Below are 12089 nucleotides of genomic sequence, written 5' to 3' on the forward strand. Positions count from 1 at the left end.
CATCCCCACCCTTATGCATGGGGGATACATTCCAAGACCCCCAGTGGATGCCTGAAACCGCACATAGTACCAAAACCTATATAGACTATGTTTTTTCTTATGCACACATACCAATGATAAGGTTTAATTTATAAATTAGACACATTATAAGATTAACAACAATTATAAAATGAACAATTATAACAATATACTATAATAAAAGTTGTGTGAATGTGGTCTCTCTCCCAAAATATATCATTATGTTGTACCTACTCTTCTTCTTATTCTTGTGATGACATGGGATGATAAAATGCCTATGGGATGAGATGAAGTGAGGTGGATGACATAGCATTAGGCTACTATTGACCTTCTGATGATAAATCAGAAGGATAATCTGCTTCCAGATGGCAGTTGACCACAAGTAACCGAAATGTGGAAAGTTAAGCTTCAGATAACCGGGAACAACTGTACCTAGTCAGTATTTAAAAAGTATAGACATTCCTTTGGAATTAGGAAAAATAACTTCTCTGCATGTAAAACATGGTAACTGTAAAAATAAATGTTGACTGAAAAAAAAAAAAAACACCTCAGTGATGCCTTGTTACTTTTTATTTGACCATAGGAAGAAGCTAAGGGTATAGAACAAAAAAACAACAGGGGCTCCTGGCTGGCGCAGTTGGTAAAGCATACAACTCTTGTTCTCAAGGTTGTAGTTTTAAGCCCCACGTTGGGTGTAAAGATTACTTAAAAAAAATAAATAAAATCTTTAAACAACAACAGCAACAGCCTGAGTTTCATGCCTCAGACTAAGTGATTTATTTTTACTTTTCTTCTTTTCTTTCCAAAAATGCAAAATTTTAAGACGTGAATGTGGCCAGCAAGTATTCATCCTCATTCCAAATATTAATTTATGCTTCTGCCTTATACATAATTTTCATCCTACTTTCATTGTTAATCTGTTTTCCTCTCATCCAAAAATAAATATGAACTTTCAAATTGTGCCTAGTAGTTCTGTAAAAGCTGGGAATGTAAATATTCAAAGCCCTTTGGGTATTTTCACTCAGAATGAAAATTCAGCTGACATCTTATTCTGTGACTGCTTGATTCCCTTGGTGAAGTCCTTTCAATAGTTCTGAACCCTTGGGAGTTGCTCTACTTCACGTATTGTACACCTTTGTCAACTGGAGATGGGGGGGGTGGATTTATACATGAAAAAGGCACAGAGGCCGAGAGTAGGAAAGAGAACTTCACAAGCGTACACTCAAAAAGGAGACTACTGAAATATTGAGGTAAGCAATGATGGCATGGAGGAATTGTCAATGAATTTTATGGGATCCAGTTTGAATCCTGAAATAATTCAGGCCTCCTCTTGCCATTAAAAAAAAATAATAATCCCAGTTCTCAAACTGCACCACCACCCTCATTTTGGAAAGTGTATATTCTACCTTGGAATATAAGTATTGGTATAAATGGCTTATTATGGCCCCTGTTAGGGCTGTAAATTCTTGAGCATAGGAAGCAGAGATTAGTCAATTTCATGATCCCTAAATACCTAGTAATGCTTTGTACATACTTGGTACCTGAAGTAGTTTGTTGACTGAATAATGACTGTAATACACTTATATACTTATATAAAGCTTAAAAATCACCTTTGCATGCTTTATCTTAGCTGAACAACCCAATAATCCTGGAAAATAGATAGGCCCACCCATCAAGAGAAGTTGAACTCATAGAGATTCACTGAGCTTGTATGAAAGTTCTGTTAGAGCACAGATTAAATCTGTTCCCTGTTGGTGTGTGAGGTGCTCAGCCTTCTGTCAGGCTCATAACAGGCACTTGTACCTCACCCCTTACTATGTGGTAGGAACTTTGCATGGCTTATGTCATGGAATTTGCACAAAATCCTTGTAGGTAGATAGAATCACTTTCTTATTTTACAGAAACAAATGCCCAAGGTCATGCATTCCAGAGGTGGTAGAGGCAGGATTTGAACACCTATGCTCTTAATTTTTTTTTTTTTTTTTTTTTTAGAGAGAGACAGAGTGCCTGTAAGCATTGGGTGGGGAGGGGCAGAGGGAGAGGGAGAGAGAGAATCTTAAGCAGGCTCCACGTTCAGAGCAGACCCCGACGCCAAAGCAGGGCTCGATCTCACCAACCTGAGATCATGACCTGACCCGAAACCCAAGAGCTGGATGCTTAACTGACTGGGCCACCCAGGTGCCCCATATGCTCTTAATCTTCAGGCTCTTTACAGCAAGTGCCTGGTAATTGTTGAATGAATAATACAGGTCAGTCAGCTAGAGGAATCAAGATTTAAACCCAGGTCTTCCACAACCCCTTTGCCAGTGAGGGAATCCTTTGTATTTATATTAATGAGGTATTGCCATTAAACTCAGCTTGAAGGAGGATGCAGCTGTGCATCAGTGTTGTCCAAAAGAACTTTCTACAGTGATGGAAATGTTTTATATCTGCACTGCCCTGGACTGTAGTGCCTAGGCCCAAGGAGCTATTAAACATTTGAAATGTGGCTAATGCAACTAAGGAACTGACATTTTAATTTATTTCATTTTAATTAATTTAAACTTAAATAGCCTTATGTGACAAGTAGCCAATGTATTGGTCAGCACAGTTCTAGCCTCTTCTCTCTGACAATTTCCCCTTAACCTAGTCCCATTTCTCTGTAATTTAGTAGAGTTTTTTTTTTAATTTTTAAACTAATTAATTCACTGACCAGTTCACTGAAAATGACCTAAAAAAAATATTTAATCAACTCATGAAATACAAATTCAGCATGCCCAACCCAGTTACCAACCCAGGGATGCTGTCATTTGGAGGAACAAATTTATAATCCCAATCTAAGAGTTAAGATATTTCTTGAGGCCTAAAAATGGTTCCAGGCTTCTCTTATGGTCTAACATTTTGGAACTGGCTTCCTCTTCTCTACTCTGATGCTCTGAAAAGAATAAGAGGAAGACCAGAGGAAAATGCACACATGTTTAAAGTTTTAATTCAAAGGGATAAGAGCGAAAGGGGATTGGAGGATTCAATTAGACTTCACATCAAACAAGCCAACAAAACAAAGAATAATAAAAAAAATAAGGGTAAGAGCAAGGATATTTTTCCTGAGTAAAGAAAAAAGAATTTGCATCTTACCTGTTCAGCAGGATTTTTGTTTTTTTCTCCCTTCAATGTCAGCTCTGGGTTTACAGAACCGTTTTTAGCTTTCTCAATAGACCCATACTGGTACATTTTGTCTGATGGCAATGGAAAGTCCTGGGGGGCTTGCTGTGGGGATGTGTCCTTTGTAACATCTCTAAGTGGGGCTTCAGGAATACTGCAGAGATGAATAATAAAACACAAAGTGAGCACCAAGGCGGAGAAGAAGAACATGACCTGGAATTCTGTGCCCAGCATTCTTCCTATCTCCAGATGAGCCCAGTCGATGGCACCCAAAAGGTAACCCAATGCACCTCCAAAACCTAGAAAGCAAGAAAGAGCTGTATTAGCATAGTTAGCAAACCATCTTCTCTTTTCATGGTGTCCAGGCACCCCCCCCCCCTTCAGTGGGAAAGCTCCCTGAGGACAGCAGAGACACCTGGTTATGATGGAGAGTTAACGCAGCAGGAGGCCAAGACATCTACAGCCACGAAACACAGGTACAAGCTCAGTTCTGACATATACTTGCTGTGCCCTTGGCCTTCCTCACTCATAATGTGGGGGTAATGATAGAAGAGCAACCTATGTACGAGTAGGGTCATGATTGGAAAATGGACTAGTCCCAGACACAAATATTGCCACCATCAGAAGTCCTGTGACCTTTCTAAACTGCACTCTCTAGGGGCGCCTGGGTGGCTCAGTCGTTAAGCCTCTGCCTTGGGCTCAGGTCATGATCCCAGGGTCCTGGGAACCAGCCTCGCATCGGGCTCCCTGCTCTGCTGGAAGCCTGCTTCTCCCTCTCCCACTCCCCCTGCTTGTGTTCCCTCCCTCTGTCTCTCTCTCTGTCAAACAAACAAAATAAAATCTTTTAAAAAATAAATAAAAAAAATAATAAACTGCACTCTCTAACCTGCTTCAGGACTAAAATTCTTGCCCTTAAAGAGCCCCAGAGAGAACCAACCTCTGACTGCAGTGAAATTATTTGTATTGGCATTTATATGTTAATTAGCTTCTTAGCATGACATGAGTTTGCAAAGATCAAACAGCTTTAAACTCTGTCTTCTTTCCTCTATTAGAAACTAAAGGAATTTGTTCCCAGTTGATAGACACAGAACAAATAACAAAAGTTGAAATAATGAATTTTTTAAAATCTTATTGTCATCTCACGGGACGCTGACCTGAAGTCTTTCTGTTGCTAGTTTTACCTGCTTTTTCTACAGACAGTGTGATTTGAGGGACATTGAGGAAGGACTCCCCCAAATCGATCCTGCCCTAATGGTCTAATATTTGAAATCCTATCAATAGTGATTCATTCTTTTTGGATTTTAAAATACAAGTGCCCCTTGTTGGTGGGAATGCAAGCTGGTGCAGCCACTCTGGAAAACAGCATGGAGGTTCCTCAAAAAGTTGAAAACAGAGCTACCCTATGACCCAGCAATTGTGCTACTGGGTATTTACCACAAAGATACAAATGTAGTGATCCAAAGGGGTACGTGCACCCCAATGTTTATAGCAGCAATGTCCACAATAGCCAAACTATGGAAAGAGTCTAGATGTCCATCAACAGATGAATGTTTAAAGACGATGTGGTATATATATAATATATATATTATTATATATATATAATACACACACACACACACACAATGGAATATTATGCAGCCATCAAAAAACCGAAATCTTGCCATTTGCAACGATGTGGATGGAACTAGAGGGTATTATGCTAAGCGAAATAAGTCAATCAGAGAAAGACAAGTATCATATGATCTCACTGATATGAGGAATTTGAGAAATAAGACAGAGGACCATAAGGGAAGGGAGGAAAAAATGAAACAAGATGAAACCAGAGAGGGAGACAAACCAGGAAACAAACTGAGGGTTGCTGGAGGGGTTGGGGGTGGGAGGGATGAGGTGGGCTGGGTGATGGACACTGGGGAGGGTAGGTGCTATGGTGAGCGCTGTGAATTGTGTAAGACTGATGAATCACAGACCTGTACCCCTGAAACAAATAATACATTATATGTTAAAAAAAAAAAAGAAGAAAGTAGGAAGGGAAAAATGAAAGGGGGGAAATCAGAGGGGGAGAGGAACCATGAGAAACTATGGACTCTGAGAAACAAACTGAGGGTTCTACAGGGGAGGGGGTGGGGGGATGGGTTAGCCTGGTGACGGGTATTAAGGGGGGCACGTATTGCATGGAGCACTGGGTGTTACACGCAAACAATGAATCATGGAACACTACATCAAAAACTAATGATGTAATGTATGGTGACTAACATAACATTAAAAAAAAAAAGATAACAACAACAAAAAAAATACAAGTGCGCCTGCCCCAGGCAAGACACTGTATTACCCAGTGCCAAAGTAGTAAGTGCTCTTCACATAGTGGCAGGTATCAGTGATTCTGAAAATGCAGGGTGGGGGGGCAAGGGGGATACACCTGGGGGAGTAAGGAGATGGATGCCAAACACACTGCCTACCTACATCACAAACTTATGTAGGGCTGATCACCCTGTCAGATACCTTTATATGTCAACCTCCCATCATGCCTTACCAAATACTGATATCTACCTGAACGGAAAAGTTTTGTTTTTGTTTTTCTTGTGTGAGTGAAGTCTCCATTTTATTTCCCAGATAAAAGACAATATCCTCACAAACCAGGGAATCGAGGAAGAAAACAGAACTTAAGGAATTCTCTAACTCTAACCCTAAACACCCAACATAAACCTTGACCCCAGGAACACAAATGTGAATGTCAAATACCATGACAACTAATTTATCTCGAATGGTGGAAGAATGGGCGATTCTAGTCACACTACATTCTGGTTAGTTGCAATTTACTACAGAGGATATCTACAGATGACCAGCTGTTTAACTGTTAACCAATGAATTTCAAAAATAAAGCATCATTGTCATGCCCTAAGTGCCAAAGCATTATATGGGAGAAGTATGGAGAGACTGTGGCAAATGGGTGCAATGAAGTTAAACATATGTCTTCTGCCAAGAGGAATATATGGTCTAGTTATAGATGATGGGTGTATCCATAAACAGATAAATGACACATATTGGGGACCTGTCCTGGCTGGTGGGTTCCAGGTTTTGAGAGGAAGGAGAGGCCCCTGAGCCAGCCACATTCTGTTGTGATTCAGAGGGCAGTTCTGGGACTACTGGTGCCTCAGAATCACCATCAGACAACAACTCTCTTTATCACATCGTGGAGATGCCCAGGGTGTCAGAGGTCATGGGCTGAGCCGAGCAATCAACCAATAAAGATGTACTAAATTCCCAGCACTACTTGAGGGTCTATCTAAATTAGGATTTCCCAATTTCAACACTATGGACATTTTGGGCTGAATGTTGTAAAGGGCTGTTCTGTGCATTATAGGATGTCTAGCAGCATCTCTGGCCTCTCCCCGCTAGATGCCAGTAACAACCTCTCCACTAGCCTAACAACCAAAAATGTCTCTGGACATTGCCTATTGTCCCGTAGGGGCCAAAATGGCCCCCAGTTGAGGACTCTTGACCTTAATTAATCCAATGGAAAACTTACACATTCCTTTTTTGAAACTATTTATCATTTGTTACCAGATCAATGTTGTCATAATGTCATTTAATTCTCCTGTCATTTATGCCTCTTTCCTTCACAGTTACCATTCTGCTGAGCAAAGGAAATGTAAAGCCTGCCCATTTAAAAGAATTTATATGTGAAATAAATCCTCCACAGTGCAATAAAATGGTGGTTTTATTTTATGAATATAAATATATGGGTATAAATCTAATGATGAATTCATATTCAATATTGACTAGAATGATCAAGTCCTACAATTGGAAGGTTTCCTAGTCTATTTTCATGTCTGCTGGCTTAGTATACTTCAATAAATATTGTTGAGCACTAAATATATGTGAAGGACTCTCCTAGCTTCTGGGAATATAGATGTAAATGAGACACAGCACCCTTTCCCTTCCTCCACAGAAGGCAGTTCGAAGTGGGAGAAGCAGGTAAGAAAACAGCTACTTTTTAAAAACCTGTAGTAAATGATGATAAGGGGTACCTAGGTGACTCAGTCGTTTAAGCGTCTGCTTTTGGCTCAGATCATGATCTCAGGGTCCTGGGATTGAGTGCTGCATCATTGGGCTCCCTGTTCCGCGGGAGGCCTGCTTCTCCCTCCACCCCTCCCCCTACTTGTGCGTGCTCTCTCTCTCAAATAAATAAATAAAATCTTAAAAAAAATAAAATAAAATGATGCTAGAACTGTGAGCTGGGTACTCAAAGAGTACGGAAGAGTTGTGAAGAGTTTGTTATTGGCGCCTAGTTAAGAGTACCAAGATGATGTTGATTATTTAATAATTATTATAGGATTCCTCTTGATTAGCAATGAAGTTCATAAGAGTTCAAATATATCAATGGTTGCAAGAATTTTAGAGGTAGAAGGCTGTTTGGAACTCACCTGGTTGAATTCCATCTGAAAGCCAAGGGCTTACAGTAGTTAAGCGACAGGGAAGAGCATGGAAAGAAAGGATTTGGAATTTTCCCTGATTTCAATCCCCACCTGTGTGCTTTCTAGTCATGTGATCTTGGGCACTTCTACTCTGAGAAATGGGGGTGGTGACCCCTCCACGTCTGAGTCTTAGGAGGGCTAACATGACAATATACGTACCGCATCAGCACAGAGGGTGGCAGAACCGGGGCCCAAACCAAGTGCCCTACAGACTTGCTACAGAAACCCTAATTCCCAAGCCTTCCCCAGAAGTGGGAGAAGACAACTACTGCACTCAGGGTGACAATCTGCCTAGAGCTGGCTGAAAGGACTTGGACATCAAGGCCCAGTGATTAGAATCCAGGGATCATTCTGGGGGCTGACCCAGGCCTACCACTGACCAAGCAGGGCAGGTGGGAAGTATTGTGGAAGAAAAATGTATCCCAAACCTGGAAAGAGTAAAAACTGTTAAGTGCCTGATTTAAAAAAATTAGACTAGGGGCACCTGGGTGGCTCACCTTCGGCTCAGGTCATGATCCCAGGGTCCTGGGATCGAGCCCCACATCGGGCTCCCTGCTCTGCGGGAAGCCTGCTTCTCCCTCTCTCTCTGCTGCCGCTCCCCCTGCTTGTGCTCTCTCTCTCTCTCTCTGTGTCAAGTAAATAAAAGTCTTAAAAAATATATCAGTCTAGGGGCGCCTGGGTGGCTCAGATGGTTGAGCGTCTGCCTTCGGCTCAGGTCATGATCCCAGGGTCCTGGGATGGAGACCCACATCGGGCTCCCGGCTCAGCGGGGAGCCTGCTTCTCCCTCTGACCCTCTCCCCTCTCATGCTGTTTCTCTCTTGCTCGCTCTCTAAAAAATAAATAAAATCTTTTAAAAAAAAATATATCAGTCTAAAGCAATGCTTCTTAAACTTTAATGTGTGCATGGGTCATATGGACGTCTTATTAAAATGCAGATTGTCTTGGTCTGTTTGGGTTTATATAACAAAAATGCCATAAACTGGGTGGCTTATAAACAACAAAGATTTATTTCTCACAGTTGTGTTGGCTGGGAAGTTCACGATTGTGGCGCCAGCAGATTGGGTATCTGGAGTTAGTGTGCCTCACTAATTCCATTCAGGAGGCCTCGTGACCTAACACCTTCTAAAGGCTCCACCCCCTGATACCTGCACATTGGATATTGGGGTTTTCACATATACATTTTGGGGGACAAACATTGAATGTATAGCACAGGTTCTGATTTTAAAGATTCAGATTCTGCATTCTTTCCAAGCTCCTGGCTGACACCAATGGTGCTAGTCCAAGCATCACTCTGCGTAGCCAGGTAAGAGAGCAGTTTCTTTTTCTTTTTTAAAGATTTTATTTGTCAGAGAGAGAGAACAAGCACGAAGAGTGGCAAGCAGAGGGAGAGGGAGAAGCAGGCTCTCCACTGAGCAAGGAGCCCAATGCGGGGCTCGATCCCAGGACCCCGGGATCATGACCTGAGCCAAAGGCAGACGCTTAACCGACTGAGCCACCCAGGCGCCCAAGGGAGCAGTTTCTAATCAAACCAGCTCCACCCTTATCTGATATTCTCAGGGAATAGGACTTTGTTTTCAGAGGATATTTGACCAACAGTGCAAAACTGACAAAGTACAATGATGTGCAGTTGTGTAAAATTGAGGTTAAGTTGCAGACATTATTAGGGTTCTATGATTTGTGTTAAGTTTCTGCAGCCTAATAAAGGAATTACCCCAAAAATATTACAGAGGAGTTATAGTTTTACTGCCCTGTAGAAAGTTAATCAGATTTACATCTAACCTAACACTTTTTCTTTTGCTAGTCACACACACACACACACACACACACACACACACACACACCCTGCAAGAACTTGGGGAAACTGTTCTTTAGGTCTTCTCTGTCAGTTCCCTCATTAGTTGAGCAAAATTTTGACACCGGCTTCAAGTAATTTAGAGAATTTCGAACCCTCTCTTCTCTTAGGGAAGCGGAGGAAAACAAAACAGGCGAAACTGTTTCATTTGTCCCAAAGCTATTGTAGGATGTAGCTAACTGTTACAACAAAACATGCCCGGAAGGAATAGTGGGCCATTGGGGTAATTATTCCAGAGACAGCATATTAACACTCTGGATAGAAACACCCTCAGATATGATAAAGGCCAGCAGAGGGCTGTAGGGATTCACTGAACACTTTCTTTTCTGTTGCCTCTGCTTAAGCGAAGGATTTTATCTTCAAAGATAGTCTCCAAGACAAAGCCAAGTCATCTTAGCTGCAACAAAGGTCAATACCACCTCCCACATCTACATCCAGACTGCATTTCTCTCTCTGCCAGCATTAGTCTCACTGGGGCCTCTGGGATTAACCACTAGGTTATTGGCCAAACGGTAAGCTGGAACATCCACGGGACATCTGCTAATGTCAGATGAGGAGCCTTTACAAAGACTTTGCAAAGAAGAGCCCACAGTGATTCAGCTGGCTCCTTCACAGAACCAGGCCGTGTTGTCACACTCAGACCACAGTCAACCTCAGAAGAATGCATGGCTGGACGGACAGATGTTATATTTCATAACTTATGATACAACTTGAACAAGGCTCGTCCTGGAAGAAGTCCAAGCATATAGAAATAGGGTTATTTTTCTTTAGCTTGCAACTATAATAGGTAAAATGGGTAACGGGGGGAGTTGCAGGACCAAGGAATCTAAAGAGTCTATCTATGTCAATCTCTGCATCTACGATGTACCTGTAATTTCCCCTCTGCTTCAGGCGTATGACTTAACAATCCACATTCTGATGGCAAAATAGCTCGAGTCAAGACAGCTAACGGTGTGCAGCTAGCTACTTCAACAAGAGATCGAACTAAAAATCCCCCAGGTTCCTATGGAGCTCATGAGAGAGTGATTCTGACTCTATTCTAGATACTAAGAAAACAGCAATGAAAGTATTCAGTTAGGTATATGGTTCCTACCTCCCCCCAACATATACACACTAATCCTGGAGAGGTAACAAATAAGTACCAGCTACTGTGTGTGTGTGTGTGTGTGTCCTTAGACCCAGTTATCAATACAAATTGATGGAGCACCCACTCTCCAAGAACTGTGCGAGGCACTGGGGACACAGCCATGATTAAGACAGACATGACCTGTCCTCTTGGAGGCTGAGAGTAAAGGAAAATCAATGAAGAAGACATATATACTCTGGTCAAAGAGAGAAAACACGAGTAATTAGACAGTTCTTCAGATTTACAAGGCAACTTTTCTCCCAAAGCATGGTGAGATAATATATTTAAAGTGTTGGCCATTGTTTCCATCCCAGCCCCCCCCCCACCACCTGTGGTCCTGTGGTATTTCCTTATGTCCTTGCCCCTCTGGGCCCTTCCTTCACATTCAAGCTGAGCCAGGGTTCATCATTTCTTTAGGGGAAGGACAGGAAAGTAGAAAGCAGAGAAACAAGAATGTGTCTTCTTGCTTCGGAGTTTCAAAAGTCCTTAGGCTCCAAAGGCACAGAGGGAAGATTTGGTAGAAAATGTGATTTAAGGGGCTCCCGGGTGGCTCAGATGGTTAAGCGTCTGCCTTGGCTCAGGTCATGATCCCAGGGTCCTGGGATCGAGCCCCGCATCGGGCTCCTGGCTCAGCAAGGAGCCTGCTTCTCCCTCTCCCTCTGCCTCTCTCCCTGCTCATGCTTTCTCTCTCTCTCTCTGTATCTCTGTGTCTCAAATGAATAAATAAAATCTTAAAAAAGAAAATTAAAAAAAAAAAGAAAATGTGATTTAAGAGCAAGGCATTCGTGATGAGTGCACACGTACCGGTGAACCCCTCAGGCAGTGGTGGTTCTGACCCTGCTCTTAGGGCCTAGTTGGTACTGGGAGGGTGGGAGGGAGGGAGCAGAAGCACCCCCAAATGGCTTGGAGGGATTCCCCAATAGAAGGGACCAATGCCTCACTTCCTGGGCAGACCCCAGGGAGGCAATAAGACCTCGAGGAAGAAATGGTTTGCAGTGGGTCTAGATAGATGAGCTGATGGTGCGTCAGGCTCTGTTCTAAGTTCTTGACATATATTGACTCATCCAGTCCTCACAACAACACTTTGAGGAGGGTACTGCAATAGATTCCTATTATTAGCGGTAGTTGTGTTAAAAGTCACCCCAAGCACTGAATTAGTGAGTAGCAAACAACTGTTCTGAGGGGAAATACGAGGCTCAGTTACTGTGAACCTTTTCACCAACTGATCAACACAGTGCTTCCATGTGTGTTTCCATTTAGAGATACTTAATATATATTGTTGCTTCATTAGCGTTGAGCCCATGGGCAACAGCGCTGTAACTCATGCCTGAACAAAACTTAACACCCATATTTTCTCCACAAGGCACATCACAATGTTCTGGCCCTTTTGAGCCCCAGACAGCACTTCAGCACTATAGTTGGGACCATTTTAAACACTGAAATCACATACACACAAAAAAGACAAACATGCAAATG

At 42.3% G+C, this 12089-nt stretch overlaps 1 protein-coding gene across 1 annotated transcript in view; it reads right to left on the reverse strand.

Annotated features, from left to right (window-relative positions):
* LOC118006497 (membrane-associated transporter protein-like) overlaps positions 1-12089 on the reverse strand; it is a 35129-nt gene that overhangs the window by 10873 nt on the left and 12167 nt on the right. The window contains exon 3 of the mRNA XM_034999180.1: positions 3133-3458. Within this exon, the coding sequence (XP_034855071.1) occupies positions 3133-3458 (326 nt within the window). The remainder of the gene's footprint in view (positions 1-3132; positions 3459-12089) is intronic.

The sequence above is a fragment of the Mirounga leonina genome, unplaced genomic scaffold (assembly GCF_011800145.1).
Source record: "Mirounga leonina isolate KUSES-001 unplaced genomic scaffold, KU_Mleo_1.0 Mir_97, whole genome shotgun sequence".
Lineage (NCBI taxonomy): Eukaryota > Metazoa > Chordata > Mammalia > Carnivora > Phocidae > Mirounga > Mirounga leonina.